Here is a 23,598-nt window from a genome sequence, read left to right as displayed (position 1 = left end):
CGACGGATAAGCAATATCTACTCGATGGATGAGCAATATTTACTCGACGGATGAGCTATATATCTACTCGACGGATGAGCAATATCCACCGGGAGTGGAGAAGTCAGGAAAGCTACTCGAGAACTCAAGATGATATCGACAAGACAATTTAAAGAACTGAAGATTGGAGATATCGACAAGTCATTCCTTCACTAGAGAACTCAGAGTTATCGATTAGTTAAAGTGAAGATATGAAGACTAGAGATCTCGACAAGCTGAAGACCTCTACAAGTCAAACTCAATATGGAGTGCTAGAGATCTCGATAAGCCTATGTACTTATCGAGATGTCAAGTGTTCTATTAATTCAAACTGGAGATCTCGAAGTACAGTCTCAAAGTACAGAATTGCAGATCAGTTCAATATCCAAGATAAACAATCAACAAACAATCCAACAGTTGGATTGACAAGTCTACAAAAAGCAGTTTGAAGAGTGTGCAAGATCAATGACAAAGATTAACTAACAAAGGAAGATTAAAGTAAACACGGGATGCTAAAGATATGCTAAGTCAGAAATGGAAGATTTGCTTTTCTATAAATAGAAATGACAAGTGACAGTTTAGAAAATATAATATCATGTTTATTATCCACTGTGTAAACCAGCAGTTAACTGAGTTATAAAGTTAACACTGGTCCTCTAGTTAGAAGTAACAATTTAGAATTTAGATCAAATCTCTTGTATCACTCTCAGGAAGAAGCTGAGCTCTTTAACATCAAAGAGCTTATAAATTTTGTACCAAAACAGTCTTAATTTTTAATATAAAAATTAAGTGAGTTTTGAAGATTTGTGTTCTTTATTTTCTGTAAGTTTAGATTCTGCATTAATACTTTTCTATACAAGATTTAATTTATTTTGTTCAACCATTAACTTTCAAGAAAAACTTAAAATCAGAAAAACACATTCACCCCTGTGTGATTCATTACCCAACAACGTTCAATTTTTTAAAAAAGTAACATGAAACATGCATAAACAAAGTGTGTGCTTATTTTTATATTCTAAAGAAACACGCATTTGGTGAATATGTGTTCAATAAAATACAAAATTAAATAATCATTTTTTACATGCGTGTTTTTTGTTAATGTTTAAACTATAAATACACATCTCTCAAATACGTGTTTAGCGGATATTTTGGACGGAATATCGCAATTTTAAATATTTAAATAATTGATAAAAAGTGGATATTTTGATAAAACACGTCTTTTTTGACATCTTACAATTTCATAATTTTATATGAATCGTTTATGTTGATTATGATATTAAAATACCATTTAGAAAAGAGTCTCACATTGAAATGTTATATTATTTATTTAATTTCAATATTTTATGTGGTGATTTTTCTCTGTGTATGTTTGTTAACTTGTACGTGAAAGTGAGTATATTGAATATTTTGTAACTGATTAAATGTTAAACATGATACGAACTATTTAAGAATTTAAGTATGTATCAGTACTTCAAATATGATAAGAATGTGCACGCGCAATTATTTAACTAGTTCCGTTTTTTTTTTGAAGTTTCTACAAATTTAAAATATCAAAAGTGGTACTATTCTTTCTACTTTTTTTCAAATTTTATTTTATTTTTTAAAAAAATATTTGTAAAATTACGACTTCCAACAAAAACAATCTATGCTAATTTTTATGAAAGATAACTGAAATATATTTTAGTTATATTTGACATTGCATATGTTTGCACTCTAATGTATTTGATTGCAAAGTTGATTTTTGTAAAATATTCAAAAAGTAAAATTTTGTAATAAAATTTAAATGCAGATTTTTAAAAAAAGATTATTTAATATCATCGAATTGAATAAGGCATGTACATACTTTTTTTGCTAGTGTGTACATTTTTTTGTGACCACTAAACCTTTATACAAGTCAAATCCAAAATAAAGTAAAAAAAAAATTACTCCTCTTACAGTCGACGGATATAGTGTGAGACTACTGTTACAGTCAAACTAGTGTTAACCAGCTTTCAGGAAGTCTACCTAAAACTTTGAACTCCATAAAAGAGTGCCCTGAAAACCATGTGAATATTAACTAGTCCTACTACAGTTGTGTGATTAACTACTTAAAGTAAATTAAAAACATCTAAATCTTCCCACCCTATGCTATTAGTATAATCTTGTTTTGGTTTAAAGCAAATGATTGGATGTGGCCTGTTCTGTTGAAGGTTAAAAGAACTAAAGGTGGCCAAATTTGTGACTCTTCAAACATTGACCCAGTATATGTAGACAGTGATGTTTTCTCAATTCAAGATTCCAGGGGTGAATTTAGTAGCTAGGAAGACCATGACTTCATCAACATACATACATATCTTTTGTCTTTGATTTTGTCTATACTTCCTTTAAGATTCTTTATAGATCTTGTATTTTGATTAATATATATGTACCTAAAGAATTCATGCACGTTAATGTGTGTATACACCCTTGAACTTACTGGATATTCATTGTGTAGCTTTCAAATAGTAAAAAACACATGTCAAAAAAGGAAGTACTAATGGAAAAGTCTTAATATTGACATTTCAAAGAATTCAGCTGAAGCTCCCATAGGTTCCCTGTCCTTGTCTCATGAAAGTAGCTTTCAGTATGCTTAGACCACTATCTGTTTTCCTTAATCAACACTTATTAAAGAGATTATATCCAAATTACTACACTTTAGTCCATATTCGAATCCGAAGCCTTGACACGGTAACGCAGCAGAGTTCTAATACTCCTGTCATATTAAGTTATATTCTATCCGTCTCATTGAATTGTTAACATTGTTCAAATTTTTATTGACATAATTTGAATAATGTTAACAATCTAAAGAGACGGAATGAGTAATAAGGAATGTAGAGTTCCCTCTGTTCAATTCAAGAAAGTAAATTTGCAGAGGTAAAAATGTTACCTCTTAATTAGGTTATAATAGTTGGCTCTGATTCTAATAATAAATAAAGTTGTAAATGAAAAAATACAGATTATTTCTAGGCCAGTAATAGTCAAGATGGAGCTACATCTGGTACGAAATATATGTAATATATCATCTTTCAGTGCCGTTAGATGAGTCTTTCGACGATTATGATTAGAAGAAAGGTTTACTAGGTACTGCCATAATTTTTCAAAACTCATTGCTTTAGCGCAGCAAAAAATACAGTGTTGTGAAACGAATAAGAAGTTTGTGCTGAAGGGATAGTATAAGTATCAGAAAACGGACGTGATTTGGGCTGAACCCAAACAGCTTTTGCCGACCATGTGAATTAAAAGCCTACAATTGTCATATTGTGTAAAATAGAATATCGATGTCCTTTCACTTTAGTTGGTGGGCTCAGACACTTTAACCCCTTTGTTGTGTACAAAAGAAGATTTGAAGAGTTAAAGCCAACCCATTTTTTTTCATTCATTAGTGTTACATTAGGGGTGGTTAGAAATGGCAGAGTAACGTTCCTCAAATTGTGCCTGCATTGTTCCTAAATGCGAGTTGTAGTAGTGCTAGTGCTATAGGTTGTTTCATCATTAAATAAATGGACCCTCGTGCAATAATATAAATTGCATGAATAAAATAACGTCACATGTCATTTTAGAATATTTTTGGATTATTTTCGGGTTATGTAATATTGCTCTATATGAAATAAATTTAAGGTAGTATGAAAATTAAAATTTTAATCCTCTTGCCCATTATTTTTTATTTGTTTAAAATTTAGGCCTCCGAGTTTCATTTTCTTTAGAGATCATTTGATTTGTATATTTTAATATTGGATTCAATAAAATCGTGTTAAAGTCGTTATATTGCTTGCGTTATCATTTTTGAAATCATGTATAAACAAACTATACCCGCTTCAATTTATTTTCCTCAATCAAAATTCAAATATCATAAATGAATTCGGAATTAAAGAAACTGTTCCTGAACATCACTAACCAAAAGACGGATGCTTAGTAAATTCAAGATTATGAAATGATAGATCAGATTGCTTTTGATGTCTTTGCTGGAAACTGAAGTTGTTATTGCACTGATTTTGGGCCATAAGGATCCTTGTGGATCAATCATCAGAACAAGCCCAATACCAATCATAGTGTCAAAGCCCAAAATCCATGCCATTTCTCTTCATTTTGTTACAAGAGTATACATTTATTTTATGTATCAAATTCATACTTCTCCGATCTAAAATATATTTTATTATTCCAATACCTATTCAGTTCTTTTAGTAAAGAAACATACATTTTGCTTTGAATTTGAATTACTTGCAGTGTTATGGCACGTAAATATGTTATTGTATTATTGTCATGCAACTATTGTTGAACAATAAACCAATATTAAGAAAATCATTATTGAGTTTACTGCAAACGGTATCGGAGTATTATGAGAACGGGTTATTTATGGGTTATTTACTACGATGGTATCGTAATATTATGAGAACAGATTTTAGTGTTTGAACCGTGAAAGCAGTTCGATATATCATATGTTTACTTAACTATATTGTTCAACATTATTAAGAAACAACCTTAAAATGGATTCATTAAAGCAACCCACCCGTATGGTTGCCATGTAACATAAATAAATAAATCATTCGGGGTTAAAAAAATTACAACCATGCTTGTTGGTTACTTTCCAGCGAGAGATTCCTATTAATCCTTACTGTTTATGTTTGTTGTGTATGATTGGAACCATCGGAGTGGAAGCAAGAATTAGGAGGGTATTGGAAACAAGTACTCCCTTTTACCTTGGTCCTTGCACCAAGTTCAAATATAGTACTAATCCATGCAACTCTTTGTAGAAGTGATTGGTTTGATGCTGCTTTGAAGGTAGATGACTGATGAGAGATTATGTGAGGGCAATTATTTATTAAGGATCAAAATTATGAACTTTATGCAGGCAGCACCCAACAGGTAAAACTGTATGCTGTAAACATCTTCAATCAAACTAATACAAATAAAATAACCCTGCGCCAAATATTACAACTAAGAGGAGGATGCAAACTAATGAAAACATCTAAAGAATCACAGTATCTGAAAATATTATTAATCAGTCTTTGCAGAGGTCAGAGTACTAATTTATACATATGTTCCTAGATAAGAGATGAAAAACATCGTTCAACTCGGGTCAAATTTTAACTTACGAAAAAAATCCACACAAATTTGTGAATAAATTTAATCTGTGTAATTATGTACTTCTTTAGCTTGATGTCTCCCACACTTGATATACTCAAAATTTACCTAAGAGGAGTTCTTTATTTATTAATGAACCACAATCTTCTGCAACAAGCAGGGACATTCTTCAGGCTTTCTCTCTTCTAACAAATGGCTGTTCTCGTCCTGTGTCGTGAAAAAAAGAAAAATATTATATTCAAAAGCTTAAAGAACAGCAGCAGCTTCAGATAGTTGCATTATCATTCCAAGCATCCAGAGGCAGTGTGCAGTAAAAAAAGATATCAATTAATTCTACAACCAGACAACAAAGCGTTAACAACAATGAGACCTTCAACGTAAAAAATTTAACTGTTTTTTTTATTTGTTAACAAACCAGACTGTAACACAAACGGATGGAAAAATAAATGTACAGCAAAAGGAGACTATACAACAAGACAAAGGAGGACCATATCAGCATAAAACAGCTGAAAAACACAAACTGCACAGCACAGAAGAATTCAACTATGTAAGTACGGGTTTGATCAATACCTTATCATTCTTCTTGGTAGGGCTGACAACTTCTCAACCTTTCCATCAGATGCAGGACTGTTGACACCCCCTAGAAGAAAGTCTTCAATATCCTTAAAACCCTGTTACATATTGAATCTCTTAATAACAAAAGGAATAACACTCTTAATAGCTTTACCTATTTCATTTTCCAATCTTTACCCACACCCTCCTTTCTATTCAAGTTGATCTTCATCTAGGGTAGGTGGATAGATGATCAGGGTTTATCTTTCCTATTGTACGCATGATCAACTACTACTAAATAGATACTGAAAACATCACACAGTACCACATCACCAGCAAACCAGACAAGAAATCTATAAATTACCAAAGTTTCCCATTTGTGTTTACAATGATATATAGAAGAGGAATTGCATGTGATGCGGAACAAGGAATTAAAATATTAATTTCTATTTATTTTATGTTATTAATTAACAATAGATTTGATTGTGATTTATTAGGTATTAGATAAATAATTTATTAAGAATATTTTAGATTAGTAGAATAAGAAAATGATTAGTTTCCTTTTTAAGAAGGTTCTTACTAAGAAGGTTTTTACTTAGTAACTTCAGGGATTTACTCATATGTGGCTATATAAGCTAAAGTAATCTTTTATTATAAGCAGACTTGGATCATTATTAAATTGAGTTTGTTTCTCTCTTGTTTTGGGTTGCGATCCTAACAAACTTCTCTTTTCCGGTTGAGAAATCCTAGGGGTAGTGATTCTTCTTCCAGTAGGATCACCTTAGGCTTGTGGATTTTCTGCGGTTAATCCACGATTACCTATTCTTTTACTTGTTTTTAATACCTATAGATTGCAAGATGAGATGAGAACTACTTAGTCTTCATTGTCAGCTTACAAAAATCTAGGTAAAAAGAAGAACCTTGATAGGTGGTACATCTGAAGAAGTAAGTAAGCCCTTGGTCTTTCCAGCAAGTTTGAGTTGTTCCTGCACCTGAAGAGTAGAAAGTTACATTAATTGTTTATTCTTGTACATTTGAAATCAACTAATTAAAAGAAGTTTGTATACGAGAGTACTTCAGTTGCTACGGAAACAAATCTTGAGAAGTGATCAAGTGAATCAGATTTCTTATGAAGGAATTGGGCCTAAAATAGATAATCAAGATGCAGAAAAGTAGATATTGACACAACCACAAATTGAATGTAACATTAAAGTCACCTGAAAAGATGTGGTGACTAATACATATAATAAAAATGTATGCATTTTTTTTTAAAAAAAATTGGTCTGGGGAAAATTGGACTGTAGACTAGCTAAAGTGAGCAGCATTTCCCAATGATAATCTAATAGAAACATGTTTTTATGACAAAAATCATACAAACCTGCAACATCTGAGGAGAAGCTACCCCTTTTCCATTAACACAGTCAACCAGGTATAAGATGCCATTATTTGCAAAATCCTGCAAGCGATAAACAAACACTCGTATCAAAAGAAAGATCCAAGAATCAAAATATGTAATCAATTGCCACATCGATTCAATTGACATCAGAAACAATATAATTCAACATTACGTCCTTTCTTTTAGAAGATATTAGAAGCCAAGTATGACTAAATAATCAAACTCTAGATAAACTCTTTGTTCAGCACAGCTAGGTTTGTTGACATTTGACTGTAATATAAAAAAAGAAGATAAAAGCGAGAACCCTATGACGTTCACAACATATTACAATACATGAGGTATGTGTTCAGTGTTAGCCTTCAATATTAAATATCAAAATTAAGAGCGTTACAGTATGAATCAGTGAAAGCTAGTTAGAAGATTCAAAAAGATTATAAACTTTGATACATATATCCTAAAAGTTGATGTACCTGCTTTTCCTCTAAAGTCATTATCTTGCCATTCTGCAAATCCATTAACAAAAAAAAACGATAGTTAGAAAGTTGCATATTATAATATGGTCAGATCTCCCTTGCCAGTTGCAAGTGCTTCATGCCTGTCTCAAAAATTCTAAAATGAAAAAATTAGCAAATATATAAAAGGTATCGAGTTGAGTAACATTAGGACTATATATACTTCTGCAATAATAGAAGTTGGCAGTACCGTAATAAGGCACATTACAATACTATTACTTAATGTCCAAAATGTATGTAAGCAATCACCCCAGAAAATATACATAATTGTAACATCAATTCAGCAATTATTAGGGGGTAGGTTACGTCGAGTCCACATGTGAAACACTTTTAACTTAAAATTTGTCAATTTCGATACAACACCTCATTTCTTATAGCGGTTTAACCTATCTAAACAAACTATTCCAAAACAGGAGTTATAATCATCTTAACAGAAAAACATAATGCTCCGTTTGAGAGCTCATCTAGAAGGTTCATACCACGATCAATATGACTCACTTAATTACAGTAATTCCGCAGTGGCAATTGCCCCTTTAGGTATCTACATACATAAATTAAGGAGACCAAGTGCAAAAGGAAGTGGTAGTGGAAATTCATTAGGAAAACTCACCAAGCCAGAAACCATGACATGTATTGTATTCAGGTCTTGTTGACTCAATATATCTTCTTTTACGAGGATGACAAAAATTATTAAATGCAAAAAGATGCTTAATATGAAAATTTTCGTCTGATGAATACACTATTTCGTAGCAACTCTTAAAATTAAGCAGATCAAGTGCTAGAGGAAGAGAAAGTAAATTTTCATAAAAAGTACCCACCAGGCCAGAAACCAGAGAATGTATAGTATTCAGGTCATAACCAATATCCGAAAGTTCAGCACGAACATCAGTCACCTGTTGAAAAGTTGGAAAATATAACAAAATATGTTTCTTAACTTGTATTGAAGTAGATAAAAGTAGAATATCTTTATTAATGCACTGCTTCACATGTATGCTAATGTGAGGTTTGCCCCTCATTTTCCTAGTTTAAAAGGTAAGATTCAAGAACAAGAATACCCTAATTGTACCTCAGTCTTTATTAACTTTGAAATCTCTATTTGGTCATCTAACTTTCCATCCAAGTTCTCAATCCGCTGAGTCAAGTGCTTTTTAGTTGCCTGGTTTTAAGAAAAGAACAAGAGTTAATCACCAACAATAGCTTTTAGCAGATGCACAAAGAGGGAGAAGATTTGAAACAGAAAAAATAGTAACACAAATAGTCAATAGGAAATATCACACGTCAACAGTTAGAGTGAGTATATTTAAAGTTAAATACAAAATATGATCCAGATAAATAAAGCTTCATCCCAACACTTCAGCACTTTAAGGTCTTATAAAAGCTTACTTAACATGGTATCAAAGCTGTAGAGTTCTAATCCTTCCACAACCAACTAATACATTGTCCACTCATACGAGTGAGGGAGAGAATTAAGTATAACATCTGATTCAATCAACGCATATTTAGGAGAGCTTGTTACTTAACATAAGTATCCTATAGCCAATCCAATCGACGGCAGAAAATTCCCTTGTACCTTCCGTTATAAAATTTGACTTTTAACATTTTAAAAATCAACTAAAAGTATAAATTAGTTTTAGCAATCCTTTTTATACTAAAGTTCCTTTTACTTGTGGTTCAATCTTATTTAATTTTTTAATTACTACAGGAAACAATTCTACTATTAGAACCATTTTATATATAATTTGAAGATTGGTCCTTCTTATAGTTTTGTGTTATTTTCTTGATTCAATATCATAATCACTTCCGTTTGTGTACATAAAGGTTTATTGTATGAGATTATGCCTCTCAAACATTATGAGTGACATTAAAGGATGACACACTAATATTTATAAATATAAATATAAATACTACACTGGTACTATACACGAATCTTAAATATGTGTCTAAATACAAGGGAGTATAGAACTAAATATGTTTAATATATATCTTAAATATGTATAAACCAATATGTGTCCAAGCTAGTTCCTAGTATAGAACTAAAGATTAGAGACTCAAATTTGGTTAATAAAGCTCTACAACCAATGTAAACACTCCACTCCCCCTCTTCTACCGAAGTTAATCTCTTCTAGACCTTACCTTCTTGATGGATGTAATCAGGAACTCCCAATTCTCACTCTCCGTCCGTACATTTCTCCCTCACTACACTACACCAAAGAAACATTTGTTTTTGTTCACTTTTTAAGACGTAGGGTAACTTAAACCCAACAAGAAATACACAAGCTTAGGTCACACAACCAGAAGAATTTTTTTTTACTCATTACACTGAGCTTTATATTCTCACAGCCTTAAGTCCTAACCCTTCAATAAACCCCGTAATGGATTTGCAAAAGATTCTAGGCAACGACCTCAACAATTTATTAAATTTATTTATTGGTGATCCGGTATTGATAGACATATGCCTGAAAGGTTGATACCTTGATGGTGGTCTCATGAGCAATTAATCACATATTTACTGGCAGGAGCAAGATAATCACATTTTCAAGAGGTCTTTGCGACACGCACCACTTTTTTTTATTTTATTAAGTTAAAATTATTAAACTTTAATAGTGAATGTGTTTATATCAGCCTTTGTTTATGGTGAAATAATCGCATATAAAGATTAATTGGATAAAAATCTTATTTTCTAAACACATAATTATTTCAAATGAACAAAGCAAACTTGACAATATACAGTTCAAGCATAAGGTCACACTTCCAATAAAAAATTATGTGCATTATCATATAGAACAAACGTTTATGCAGTTGGTAAAAGTATACTCACAGCAAGAGCATCAGACACATGCTCTAAATGCTTTGTTAAGTTCGAAACGGCAGTAGACATGCTCTTCTTAGTAACATACATGAGGTCTGAGAATGATACACCCTATAAATATCAAGCATATAACAAAAAAAATTAGATAAAGTGGCATTAGCCAATAAGATGTATAAATTATTCTCCAAACTGAGTAAGTTAAAGAATATCGTATGATACCTTCCACCACATGTATCCATAACCCACAGTTCCGAGCAGAGCAGCTGGTATTATCAAGGCTGTTGCATTACCTAATGTAGTAAAGATAGGACAAAACCAGTATTACAACACAATAAGTACAGGTGAATTAAAGTAATGCTTGAGACCAAGTATGGTGGAACAAACCCCCAGAGTTCCCATTCAGAACAGTAATTTGTCGAGCAGAGGCTAGTTGCTTGACCTCCATTGCTAGCCTTTTAACCTATAAACCAATAATTCCAGAAACATTAACAAAAGCTGTCTACATAAAATAGGCTCCAATATCCCCAGACAACAACCTAACCTAATTTACAGGTACCGAAATTCAAGTTTTCCATTTTAACATTCTCGATAAACCAAATTATACTAATAATAATTAATAAGCTTACGGTACACATATACCTGAGTAGCAATGGCATCAGACATATCAGATTCGCCATTTTCCCCCTTCTTCTCCTGTCTAGCGACAAACGTCTACAAAAAAACATATTATATAAGATCGCCACTTAAAAAAACCGAATCTTTTACTTTCTCCATCCTACTTAAACATCCCTTAGGACAACCGTTGGGTCAAATCAACCAAATTTTCACTTCAAAACCACGAATTACAACCAGCGTTTAGCTATTTTGATCGTATTTAAGTACATACAAATACAAACAATGACTCAACTACAACGAAATCGACAAAACAACAACAATACACTACCAAAAACACCAAAATAAAACAACTTTAATCATATTCGACGCATACGAGAGTAAACAAAGTACCTGAATATCGCCTAAGATATCCGATAATTTACGATTCTGAAACAGCACCGTTCCGCTGTATCCTGATCACACAAATCACACACATATTCAAATACACCTATACACACACGCATCTAATTCAATTTCAAATCACACACATATTCATAAACACCTATACATACACGTCTCTGATTGAATATACACAAAGCCAGAAAAGTGTGTGTGTGTGTGTGCGTGTTAGAGAGAGAGAGACAGACGGAGAGAGAGAGTAAAGTAAACAAAATAGATACATAAGTTTGTATGTATAGATAGATACCTGCTCCAACGAGAAGGATGAGCCGCGAAACACCGATTCCAGCTTGAACCGCCATGGATTAATATTATTCGGATTAAATTAAACAAGCCCTAGAAATTTGATTTATTTTTTATTTTGGGTTAATATATATACAAGCTTTTCGAGAGCTTTTCGAACAATAAAGAAAGAGAGAGTGTTTGTTTTTTTAATTGATTTAGAATTTGTGCGAGTTTTTTTAGGGGACGGCGTCGTATCTTCACAGAAAATTGTAAACGGTGGCCTCGCACTTTCTTGTATAGGTCAAAGTCCTGTTTCTTTTCTTTCCTTGAATAATATTTATCTTTTTACTTTTTTTACAATTTTAAGATTTAATAATTTAAAAGAGTCTAAAATCCGTGCGATATACGGATTATTTATAATATGATATATTTTCTGAATTTAACATTAAGTGAAAATTTTAATCTCTGAAATTTATTTATTAAAAATTTTTATAATATAATTTGATAATTATTTTAAATATGCAGATATAAGTTAGTTATATTTTAATTTTAAAAGTTTATTACTGATTAAAACATATAATTTTATTGATATTTATAGATGTGTTTACAAAAAAATAATTATGTTTTAATTAAAAGGTCAATTTTAACTCAAATCAATAAAATATGAATTATCTTTAATTTGTTATACCGACCAAATCCACCCAATTATATTCAGATTTATTTTAGTTTAATTTCTTCAAACCCGTATCAATAGTAAAAAAATTATGTTTACTCAGATAAAAGTATAACATGTCTAGTTATTTTCTTATTTTAGTTTTGAATTGTCATAAATCAATTGTATAATTTTTTAGCCCAGATAAATAACATATATTGATTTATTGTAGTCCGACACAATTATACTGACTAAGAAATAATCTCTATTTTTATTTTATTAAAATAGTTTGGATATTATATAAATTGAATAAATCCCGTAATTATATAAAACTAAATATTGTACACACAGATCTACCATCAAATTTAAATATTTCGACTATTGAGGTCGGATCCTAGTTATATCACTCTTCTAAGCCTACATTTTAACTACTAAAGAATTAGATAGACTTTACTTTTACTTTAACAAAAATCAATAATATAAGACCGAATGGATAATATATATAATTCCGTTTTAGCCTCGTGACATTATATCGGCCAAACGATTTTTCTTTCAAAATTTTATTTTGTTTTAGCGGGTTATTATTTTGTTTTAGCCTGATTACATCGTATCGACCAAACATTTTTTTTTCAATTTTATTGGTATTTATTATTTTGTTTTAGTCCGAGGATGCAATCCAATTAACTGTATATAGTTTATTTTCATTTTTTATTTGCGATGGTATCAATAGTATAATTTAAATATTTCTTTAAACCAATACCATTAGACTTATTATGATTTTATTTATATATATATATAATTATATTATGAATATTAATCTATTTATGAGAGTGTCTTATTTTAAATATTACTATAATCACGATGACCAAACCGACTACCCACCAAACTTTCATTGTTTCATCTTTAATATAATACTACGATATAACTTGCACTGTTCTTTTTATCATTATATATTATAAAATATAACTTTAATATATTGTTGTTGGGATTCAAACATTATACCCCTAGTATAATAATTTTACAATGCAACACGATTATTTTTATTATTATATATTGTAAATTATAATTTTAATATATTGTTGTTATTCTCTAACAATACAACAAGAATTACAGAAGGGGGGTGAATGTAATTCTGGCTTCTTTTTGAGATTTATGAAAAATGGTTCTAACTTAATAATATATAAGTGTTTGATTTGCAAAGTGCGGAATGAAAAAATTATATAAATCAAAGCACAAGTAATAAAAACACAAGTCTTTAAAAATTTCTTGTGGATTTGAATGTATCCATCAGATATATATATATATATATATATATATATATATATATATATATATATATCAAAAGAAAAGAACCCTGTGAAGCTTGAATAGCTCACAGCTGCTTTACAAGTGAACAACTAAACTTGCAGAGAAATGTTACAGAATACAACTTACAAATGTTTATCTGAAAATGTGTTTTGCATAGTCTATTGTTGTTGTTGTTCTCTTTGCTACACTTGGTTTATATATCACCAAGTTTACATAGAATAAGACAAGATAATAAAACAAAACCTATCAAGACTAAATCCATGCTGCTTCACTACTATATTCCAACATCTTTGAAAATCTTCATAACTTGCATGGAAATGGTAATGCTTCTTTGTTCTCATTTTCCTGCTAAACAGGCTGCCACATTCCTTTTGCAAACACCCAACGCATGTGACGGTGTTGTCACTGTCAACAAATATTTGAGTTGATCATCCGTCGGGTACATGCTTGTTATCCGTCGGGTAGCCTCTTTGATCATCCGTTGGGTAGCTTTGTTGATCATCCGTCGGGTAACCATTTATCACTTGACTCCATTTCATTTGTGCACAATTACAAGACATCTTATATTTACATTTAATCAACCTATTTTGCACATCTACTAGTAGTCTTCATGACTCATAAGCTACTACAGGAACTATACAAAGTTGTTTGCAGAAATGTGCTACATGACTTATTGTTACATGAACTACTCACCCGATGGATATCAATTAGTCATCCGTCGGGATTATATTGAATCATCCGTCGGGACTATAATTGATCATCCGTCGGGTGCTACAAAATACACTAAGTTAAATCTACTAAGGTGTTTTGTTTGGCTTATCATCAAGTATACAACATATTCCTAACAATCTCCCCCAATTTATGTCTACTAGAATTGTAGCCATAAATTAAGTGCTACAAATTTTCTGAAAGTTGAACAATACAAAGTACACAAAGAAATTGCTTACAATTGTTATCAAGATGATCCTCTAGTCTGAGCAGATAGATCTATTTCCTTAATTGTTTGGATTTCTTCCCAAGCCTTCTGTTGTTTTCTTCAATTTGATTCTGAAGTTGTCTGTGGAATTCAAGTTCATCAGCTTCTGAGAGATTTAGCATTTCCTGCATTTCCAAAAGAGTCTCATAGCTAGAGATACTCAATTGGTCCTCCAATCTGAAAAATCTTCTAACACCTTTGTCATCCATGAACTCCATCAGCCAATAGGGCCTTAGATGCACTCTCTTTCCTGTAAAGGGAATAGATAGAGTTTTTGGAAGTGTATCTTTGGCTCTAATACTCCTTAGTTCCTCAATCATCTTTAGAACTATTCTTCTTGCAGTCATATTGTATCCAAAGTTCTTTTTGAAGGATGAGTAGACTTTAATCAGAACAAATTGGCTTTCTTGGAGAATCCTGTGAAGAGGCCATGTCATCTCTTTCTCTCCCTTGTATCTAAATACCAGTCTTTCAAGAAGATGTCTGTAAGCATCAATTCCTCTTACTTCTTCCAGTTCATCTAAGTAGAGATTCAAGTCTAAAAATTCCTTGATATCACACATGTACATGAGATCTCTCTTGTTAACCGTGGGTTGGGATTTGGTTAGAGCTTTGGATTTGAGAGATACAGGCTTCACTTTCTTGCTAGCTCTAGTCTTTGTCTTCTTTGTCTTGAAGATGGGCAAATTTAGCCCAGGAATTGGTAAACTATCCCAGTTTACTGGCTCATCCTTGGGAACAATTGATTCACCATGAATATTTCTTGTTGGATCAACCACTTTGAATTCTTCAAATACCACTGAGAGTTTTGATGTCTGAGTTGTAGTTGTAGGCTTTTTGGGAAACTGATCTTCCAATTCCTCATCATTAAAGTTCAATTTCCTCTTGGAATGGAGTTTGTATCTAAATCTCCTTTTCTGCTGTGATTCTTCTTGCATTTTCAAATCCTTAGGTTCAGTGATTACAGTTGGTTGTACAGGAGGTCCTGTTGTGGTTTTTACAGCTTAAAGCTTGGCCAAGATAGCAACTTGTTCTTTCTTTTGCTTCTTAGAATCCAAAGCAGCTTGCTTCTTTTCTAGCCTTATTCGTTCTTTCTCTTCCTTCTTAGCTTCCACAAACAGTGGGTGTCCAACCACCACACAAATCTCCTTACCATTTCTGTAAATTTTGGCAATTCTTCTTTTTAATGCTGAATCAGCTGGATCCTTGTAGAATGCAATAGATCTTGACAACAGTTTCTTTTCATCTGGATTCGGTGTCTCAAACACTGTATCCATAGGATTCTTATCTGAAAACTTAGAATAGTTCCATTTGGCCTTCATGATGAGATCTTTCTTTGGAGATTTGACACAAGAAGTTTGACCCCTTTCCAGATAGTTCATACTTATATCATTCACAGAGATTTTCATGACTTTAGAGTGATGATTGAAAACTTTGTCTGGCTTCTGTGTAGGGTCAAATATCTTCTGGATGTTCTCATCAATTTCTCCCAATTGATTGGACTCAATTGCTTCTTCTCAGCTGCTCTCAAGTTGGCTGCTGCTTCTTTGATTAGATCTGTGTTATCTTTAGCAGGTGGCTTTGTGAAAACAATTGTTGGCACAATTGCTTTACTTACTTGAATATTGAGCACTTTTTTCTCCCCCTCACTTCTTAATTCCCTTTGACTGAATAAGACAATTGAGCTTTCTTTCTCCCCCTTAGAAGAGGTTTCTTTCTCCCCCTTTTTGTTATGAGCAAGTTGAGTAGAAGAGGATGTTTGTGCTATCACTAGCCTTTGAAGCAAGTCTGTTTGTTGTGCTTGGTGTTGATGAATTGCTGTGAGAGAGGCTTCCATTGCTGTTATTCTGGTATCCAAGGAATCTATCTTTGTGGCAAGATCAGAATTCTTCCCGAGTTATCTCTTAATGTCAAGCATTGTAGCTTCTGGAAGTTTGGAATCCAACCTGTCAGAAATGTCCCTTTTCATTTGATCAATTTTACCTTTGAGAGAGGTGACATCCTGAGTATGTTGAAAACCTTGGATTTGTTACAATTGGAGAGAAGCAAGATGTGCTTGCAGAAGCTTCTTGGTGCTGGCATTTGTTGTTGATTGAAGAGCAAAATGTGTTTGACTGTTAAGTTGGATGAGTGTGGTCTTGAAATGGCGTTCATCACATTTCTTGGAGAAGGCCCATGATGGCATGCCTAATCTGGAACTAGGGCCTACTTCTCCCCTATGTCCAATGGCTCTTCTTTACTTTCTGCATCCTCACCACCAAAGAAATCTTCTGAACCACCAGTCTCATAGTCAATATCACCAGCTGTAGAGGGCTGAACTATGATTGCATCCTTTGCTCTTTGCATAGACTGTGTGGTGTGCACCAGATTGAGAATCCTTTCTGCATTGTCATTGCCCTGTCCAGCTAGAAGTTGATATGCTGGAACAGGGTGAGTAAATGTCTCAGCATCGAAGGAGGTAAAATCTATAACAGCTTGACTATGCTAAAATAGTCCCTCTCTGTTTGCATCCTGGACATTCATTAACTCACTTGCAATGACATCCACCCTTATATCTTCTGTACCTGCTTTTCTCTCATTATCTCTCTTTTCTTGCATCAAGGTCGCACCTTGGCTCCCCACCCTCACACCCTCACCTTCACCATCTAAGGTGGGACTCCTCTCACTCACTTTTGCCAGTCCTGAAGAAATGGACTGCATTAGATCACTCTTTTCCTCTCCTTTTTCTTGGGAGCAACCCAGACTCTCACTCAAATCACTCCCTTCCCTCAGTCCTAGGAGTGATTGCACTACTACTAAGTCTTCACTTGTAAGAATAGATGAAATTTTAAGCTGTGCAGAGACACCTGACGGATGAGGAATATCCATCGGGTTAGCAGTTTCACTATACGACGGATAACTGCTGTTAAGCTTATCCGTCGGGAAACAATTACTACTCGACGGATGAGAAATATCCATCAGGATAGAAGAAATAATTGAGTTTGGAGTGAAGACTATTGTAGACTCTGTGCAGATTGATGAAAATTTTGGCGCAGATGTCTCAACAGTCTCAGAAAGAAATGGCAAGTGAGCCAATAAATCATCTAGAAGATGATGCTCACTTGCATGGATTTTTGGTTTCTCCAAGAGAGTTAAAGATGGAGAATTTGGTTGAGATGTATGAATCATATCAACATCTAATGAGTGTGTGGGAGAGTTTGGTGTTTCAGGTGCTTCAATTATAAGAGATTTTGGCTGTGACTCCAAATTTATTGGAGCCACATCAACCTGACTTTGAAAAGGTGCAGTGACTGGGTCTTTTGCACCAGTTTGCACAGTGTGTGAACCCTGTGCATCCCCAAGTATTTTTGGTTTCTTCTTTCTGGTATAAGTTTGGGGTGAGCTTGTGTCCCTTAGGGATGGCAATCGGGTCGGATCGGGTCGGGTATTGCAAAATCCATATCCAAACCCGAAAATTTTATCCATACCCGAACCTGATCCGAACCCGAAAAATACCCAAAAATGAATACCCGAACCCGATCCATCGGATTTTGGATCGGATTCGGGTATACCCAAACCCGAAATTATTTTGAATTGGATATTCATACCCAAACCCAAAACCCGAACCCGAAATCTGAAAATTTGTATAATTATTGATATTGCAAGTGCTTGGGATCGAACACGCGACTTGAAGAGGAAGAGTTTTAACATGTCATCTTCAACCACTCCAGCACATCATTAACTATGTTATTATATATATAGCTAATATTTAAAAAATGAGTGATACCCAATTTTTTAAATTTATTACTAAAAGATATTTTGTTAACCTTATAAACCTTATCACCCATTTAAATGGTTGAATAATTATATTTTATTAAACTTTATAATTAATTAATTTTTAGCATAAATATAAAAATAGATATTCTAAAAATTATATAATAATACGTATAATGTATATTACAGAATATATATATATATATTATATAATATTATAATGTGTAATATATAAAATTCTAATATTATATATATATATTATATATATATAATAATTCAGGTTTTTTTTCGGATTTCGGGTTCGGATCGGGTTATGATAGAGTTTCGGATTTCAGATCGGGTTTCGGACCGGTATACCTAATATCCAAATCCAAATCCAAAAATTTTCAGGTTTAAAAATTAAATCCATATCCAAATCCAAATCCAAAAAATCGGGTTCGGTAAATCCAAAATTTCGGATTTCGGACCGGGTATCCGTCGGATCGTATTATTTTGCCATCCTTAGTGTCCCTTACCCTCTTGGCCTGTGCTCTTGGCTGAGAGCTTGTTTCAATGGTAACATCCTTTTGGGAGGATGAAACCAATAATGAGCTAATATCCTTATTAAGCACTGCAGTTTGTTGAGAAACTGCAGTGTGGCTAGGCTGGGAAACTCTCACCTCTCCATCCTTAGTCTTAGGGCTTCTTTGATTTTCACCCTGTCCCTCACCTTTCTTTCCCACCTTCACACTCCCCTCTTTAGGTTTGGTGGATTTTACAACTGATTTCTTTTGAAAGAAATCAGAGGGGACTTTCTTAGCTTTGGATTTAGGAACTTTTGTTGATTTGGTAGCTTGGGTATGCAACTGTTGGGTCATTGACATAGTTTCCATATCTACTCTAGAAAGCAAAGAAATTTGTGAGGTTGGAAGAGTGGAGACAGAATAAATTACCTCACTTACCTGAGGTCCCTCAATTAATGGAAAGTAGAATAAGGGAACCTCCTTGTGATGGTTTGCTCTGTTTAAATCTGCAATTATCCTTCTTTCTTAAACCCAACAATTTAACTTGTTGGTTGGGTTCTCAATTACAATATCTTCAATAAGATGGTTAGCAAGCATCATAAAGAATCTAGCATAATATACACTTTTACCTCTCTTATTGACCTATCATAACTTAAAACCTAACTCAAATAAAACCAAATCACTGAAATTAAAGTACTTATCAGTAACTAGCATGTAAAGCATGTTAATCATCGAGATGTTTATAGAGTCAAAGTTACCAATTTTACCAGAAAACACCTTAGTTACTACATCACATAGGTAACTCCATTCTTTCCTAAGACCCAACCTCCTAATTTCACTTAATTTAGAAGTAGTGAGTGCATAGCCCATGGAATTAAGCATATTAACAATGTCAGTGTCTGTGTGTGGAGCAGTTACAATATTATCAGGAATCTTGAAGCATGCTTTAACAATATCACTATTTATGCAAAACTGCTTACCTTTCATAGTGAATGTGATGGTCTTGTCTGTCGAGTTGTACACTATAGTTGTTCATATCTCTTCAACAACCTCACAGTAAATGGTGGGTGATTCCAGCATGGCATAGTTGAGTTTGCAGTTCTTCACAAAATCCATCATTTTGTGATAGTCACCAGACTGTTGAATCTCCTTGTTCACCAAAGTTGAAAAGTTATTTTTCTCATAGATATAACCGGTTTGAGACATGATTTTCACTACAGGTGCCATTGTTAGAGATTTGGAATTTGCAGAGAGAGAGTTTGCTTTTGAGAAGGAAGAAATTAAAGCAATTGAATCTTGAGAATGATAAAAGAAATGAATAAAAGTGAATTTGCTTTTATACTATCTCAGAAAATAACTATAAAAAATAATAAAGTAAAATAAAGTAATAAAAATGGCCCAAAATAGCCGTTTAAAAATAAATAAACTGTAAAAATTCCGTCACTTATCCCTCGTGTCATGCTTACAAACTGTAAGTATACTCGATGGATAATGTTCAGAGAATTTATGGCTAGGATTGAGACAATTCGACGGATGAGGATAAATCAGTTATCTATCGAGTTATGACATATTCCAGAAAAATAATTGATTTTATTGACAAATAGTATTCCAACGGATGATCAAACTCGATGGATAATGATCATCAGTCGGAATGTAAATTTTGACTTAGCCAAAATTTCATCCAAAACAGAAAAATCAATCAAATTTCTGGCTGCATAGCAACTTGCAAAATATCTGAACTGATTCAAGAATAATTAAGCATACCTAACTCACTTACCAACCTTGAGAAGGTGGATTCATCCAGTGGCTTGGTAAATATATCTGCAAGCTGCTTTTCACTTGGAACAAAATGCAGTTCCACAGTACCATTCATCACATGTTCTCTTATGAAGTGGTACTTGATGTCTATGTGCTTTGTTCTTGAATGCTCAACTGGATTTTCAGTGATGGGAATTGCATTTGTGTTATCACAGAAAATAGGAATTCTATCCACTTGTAGACCATAGTCCAACAATTGGTTTTTCATCCATAAAACCTGTGCACAGCAACTACCAGCAGCAATATATTCAGCTTCAGCCGTAGAAGTAGAGACTGAATTTTGCTTTTTACTGAACCAGGACACAAGCTTGTTTCCTAAAAATTGACAGGTTCCTGTTGTACTTTTTCTGTCTATTTTACACCCTGCATAATCTGCATCTGAATAACCAGTTAGATCAAAACCAGAATCTCTAGGATTACAAGTTTTGGTGTTCCCTTGAGATATCTGAAAATTCTTTTAATAGCTACCAAGTGAGATTCTCTAGGATTAGCCTGAAATCTAGCACAAAGACAAGTAGCAAACATTATATCTGGCCTATTAGTTGTTAAGTACAGAAGTGAACCAACCATGCCCCTATAACTTGAAATATCCACAGACTTTTCAGTAGTGTTTAATTCAAGCTTAGTTGCAGTGGCCATGGGAGTTTTTGCAGATGTGCAATCCATTAGATCAAACTTCTTTAAAAGAACATGAATGTATTTAGGTTGACTAATAAAAATTCCATCACTAACTTGCTTAACTTGTAAACCAAGAAAGTAAGTTAGTTCTCCCATCATGCTCATTTCATACTTACTTTGCATCAATTTGGAAAACTTTTTGTAAAGTTTTTCATCTGTAGAGCCAAATATAATATCATCTACATAAATTTGAACAAGTATACTAGAGCCATTAACATTTCTAAAGAATAAAGTTTTATCCACAGTACCTCTTGTGAAGTGATTTTCCAAAAGGAACTTTGATAGAGTGTCATACCAGGCTCTAGGTGCTTGCTTCAGTCCATAGAGTGCTTTCAAAAGATAGTAGACATGATTTGGGAAATTTGGATCTTCAAAACCAGGAGGCTGACTGACATAGACTTCCTCCTCCAAATCTTCATTTATAAAAGCACTCTTGACATCCTTTTGATAGACCTTGAAATTGGCATGGGCTACATAGGCTAAGAAAATTATGATGGCTTCAAGTCTTGCAACTGGAGCAAAAGTTTCATCAAAATCTATTCCTTCTTGTTGACAATAGCCCTTAGCAACCAATCTAGCTTTGTTCCTGACCACTATGCCATTTTCATCCATCTTATTTCTGAATACTCATTTGGTGTCAATTGGATTCTTTCCTTTAGGCTTGGGTACAAGCTTCCATACTTTATTCCTTTCAAATTGGTTTAGCTCCTCCTGCATAGCTAAAATCCAATCAGGATCCAACAAAGCTTCTCCTACCTTCTTTGGTTCTTCCTTAGATAGGAAGCTGCTATATAGACATTCTACTTGAGTTGCTCTCCTTGTTTGAACTCTAGAAGATACATCACCAATGATGAGCTCAAAGGGGTGAACTTTTGTCCATTTTCTTTCTTGAGGTAGATTAGCTCTAGATGAAGAGGCCTCATTGTTGTCTTGATGTGTAGTTGAGTTTTGATTATTAGAAACTACCCCTGAGTTTATGGATCTTTGATTTGTTCTTTCTTTCCACTAATCCATTTTGTTGTGGAGTTCTTGCTGCTGAAAACTCATGCATAATCCCATTCTCTTCACAAAATGCTCTCATAACAGAATTCTTGAACTCAGTTCCATTGTCTCTCCTTATTCTTCTAACTTTGAAATCTGGATGATTGTTGACTTGTCTTATGTGATTGATGATGATTTCACTAGCCTCATCTTTAGACTTCAGGAAATATGTCCAAGAGAACTTTGAGAAATCATCCACAATTACTAGGCAAAATCTTTTCCTTGATATGGACAACACATTGACTGGTCCAAACAAATCCATGTGTAGAAATTGCAGAGGTTCTTCAATTGTTGAATTAAGCTTCTTCCTGAATGATGCTTTAATCTGCTTTCCTTTCTGGCAGGCATCAAATAGTCCATCCTTAGAAAACTCCACTTGAGGAATACCTCTAACCAGTTCTTTCTTGACAAGCTCATTCATGGTCTTGAAGTTTAGATGGGACAGCTTCTTGTGCCATAACCAACTTTCATCTTGACTTGCTTTACTGAGAAGACAAGTAACAGATTCTGCATTTGATGAGTTGAAGTCAGCTAGGTACACATTTCCTTTTCTCACTCCAGCGAGAACCACTTTGTTGCTTATTTTGTTAGTCACAACACAGGCTTCTGAAGTGAAGGTTACTGAATTGCCTTTATCACAAAGCTGGCTGAAACTCAACAAATTGTGCTTGAGACCATCCACTAAGGCAACCTCCTCAATGATGACATTGTCTTTAGAAATCAAGCCATATCCCACAGTATAACCCTTATTGTCATCTCCAAAAGTAATACTTGGGCCAACTCTCTCCTTGAACTCTGTGAGCAGGGTAGAATCTCCAATCATGTGCCTTGAACAACCACTATCCAGATACCAAAGATTCTTTATGTTTCCCTGCACACATCAAAACCAAATCAAGTTGATTTTGGTACCCAAATTTCCTTGGGTCCTGCCTTGTTAGCTTTCTTCTTTAGTGGAAGGATATCTTCGATATATTATTTATTTTGGTATTTGTACGATTAAACATAAAATTTAAGTACACTTAGATCCTCTCCATTAGGACATGATTTTAATTGATCCAGATCAAAGTCAAATAGTCAAACCAGCTAAATTATTTTCAAGACTATTTATAAAAGAGATATTCCATTATTCTAAAAATATCAAAATTATATTTTATGGAATATATCTCTAAGTCAATTTGATCAAATAAGATATATCAAGTTATGA

The 23,598-nt window shown here is 33.3% G+C and overlaps 1 protein-coding gene across 1 annotated transcript; it reads right to left on the bottom strand.

Annotated features, from left to right (window-relative positions):
- Positions 1–5,001: 5,001 nt before the first annotated feature.
- Positions 5,002–11,875, bottom strand: LOC141672428 (uncharacterized). The gene is made up of 13 exons (XM_074479037.1): positions 11,688–11,875; positions 11,393–11,454; positions 11,027–11,098; positions 10,772–10,847; positions 10,607–10,677; positions 10,397–10,498; positions 8,645–8,734; positions 8,397–8,471; positions 7,537–7,569; positions 7,049–7,126; positions 6,591–6,662; positions 5,689–5,789; positions 5,002–5,325 (listed from the first exon to the last, which is right to left on the bottom strand). The coding sequence occupies exons 1-13, from the start codon at positions 11,740–11,742 to the stop codon at positions 5,304–5,306; spliced, it is 909 nt and encodes a 302-aa protein (XP_074335138.1). The 5' UTR covers positions 11,743–11,875; the 3' UTR covers positions 5,002–5,303.
- Positions 11,876–23,598: the final 11,723 nt, after the last annotated feature.

Source organism: Apium graveolens, chromosome 7 (assembly GCF_009905375.1).
Source record: "Apium graveolens cultivar Ventura chromosome 7, ASM990537v1, whole genome shotgun sequence".
Classification (NCBI taxonomy): domain Eukaryota; kingdom Viridiplantae; phylum Streptophyta; class Magnoliopsida; order Apiales; family Apiaceae; genus Apium; species Apium graveolens.
The sequence above is the reverse complement of the archived record's forward strand: the minus strand, read 5'-3'. Positions and strand labels throughout refer to the sequence as shown.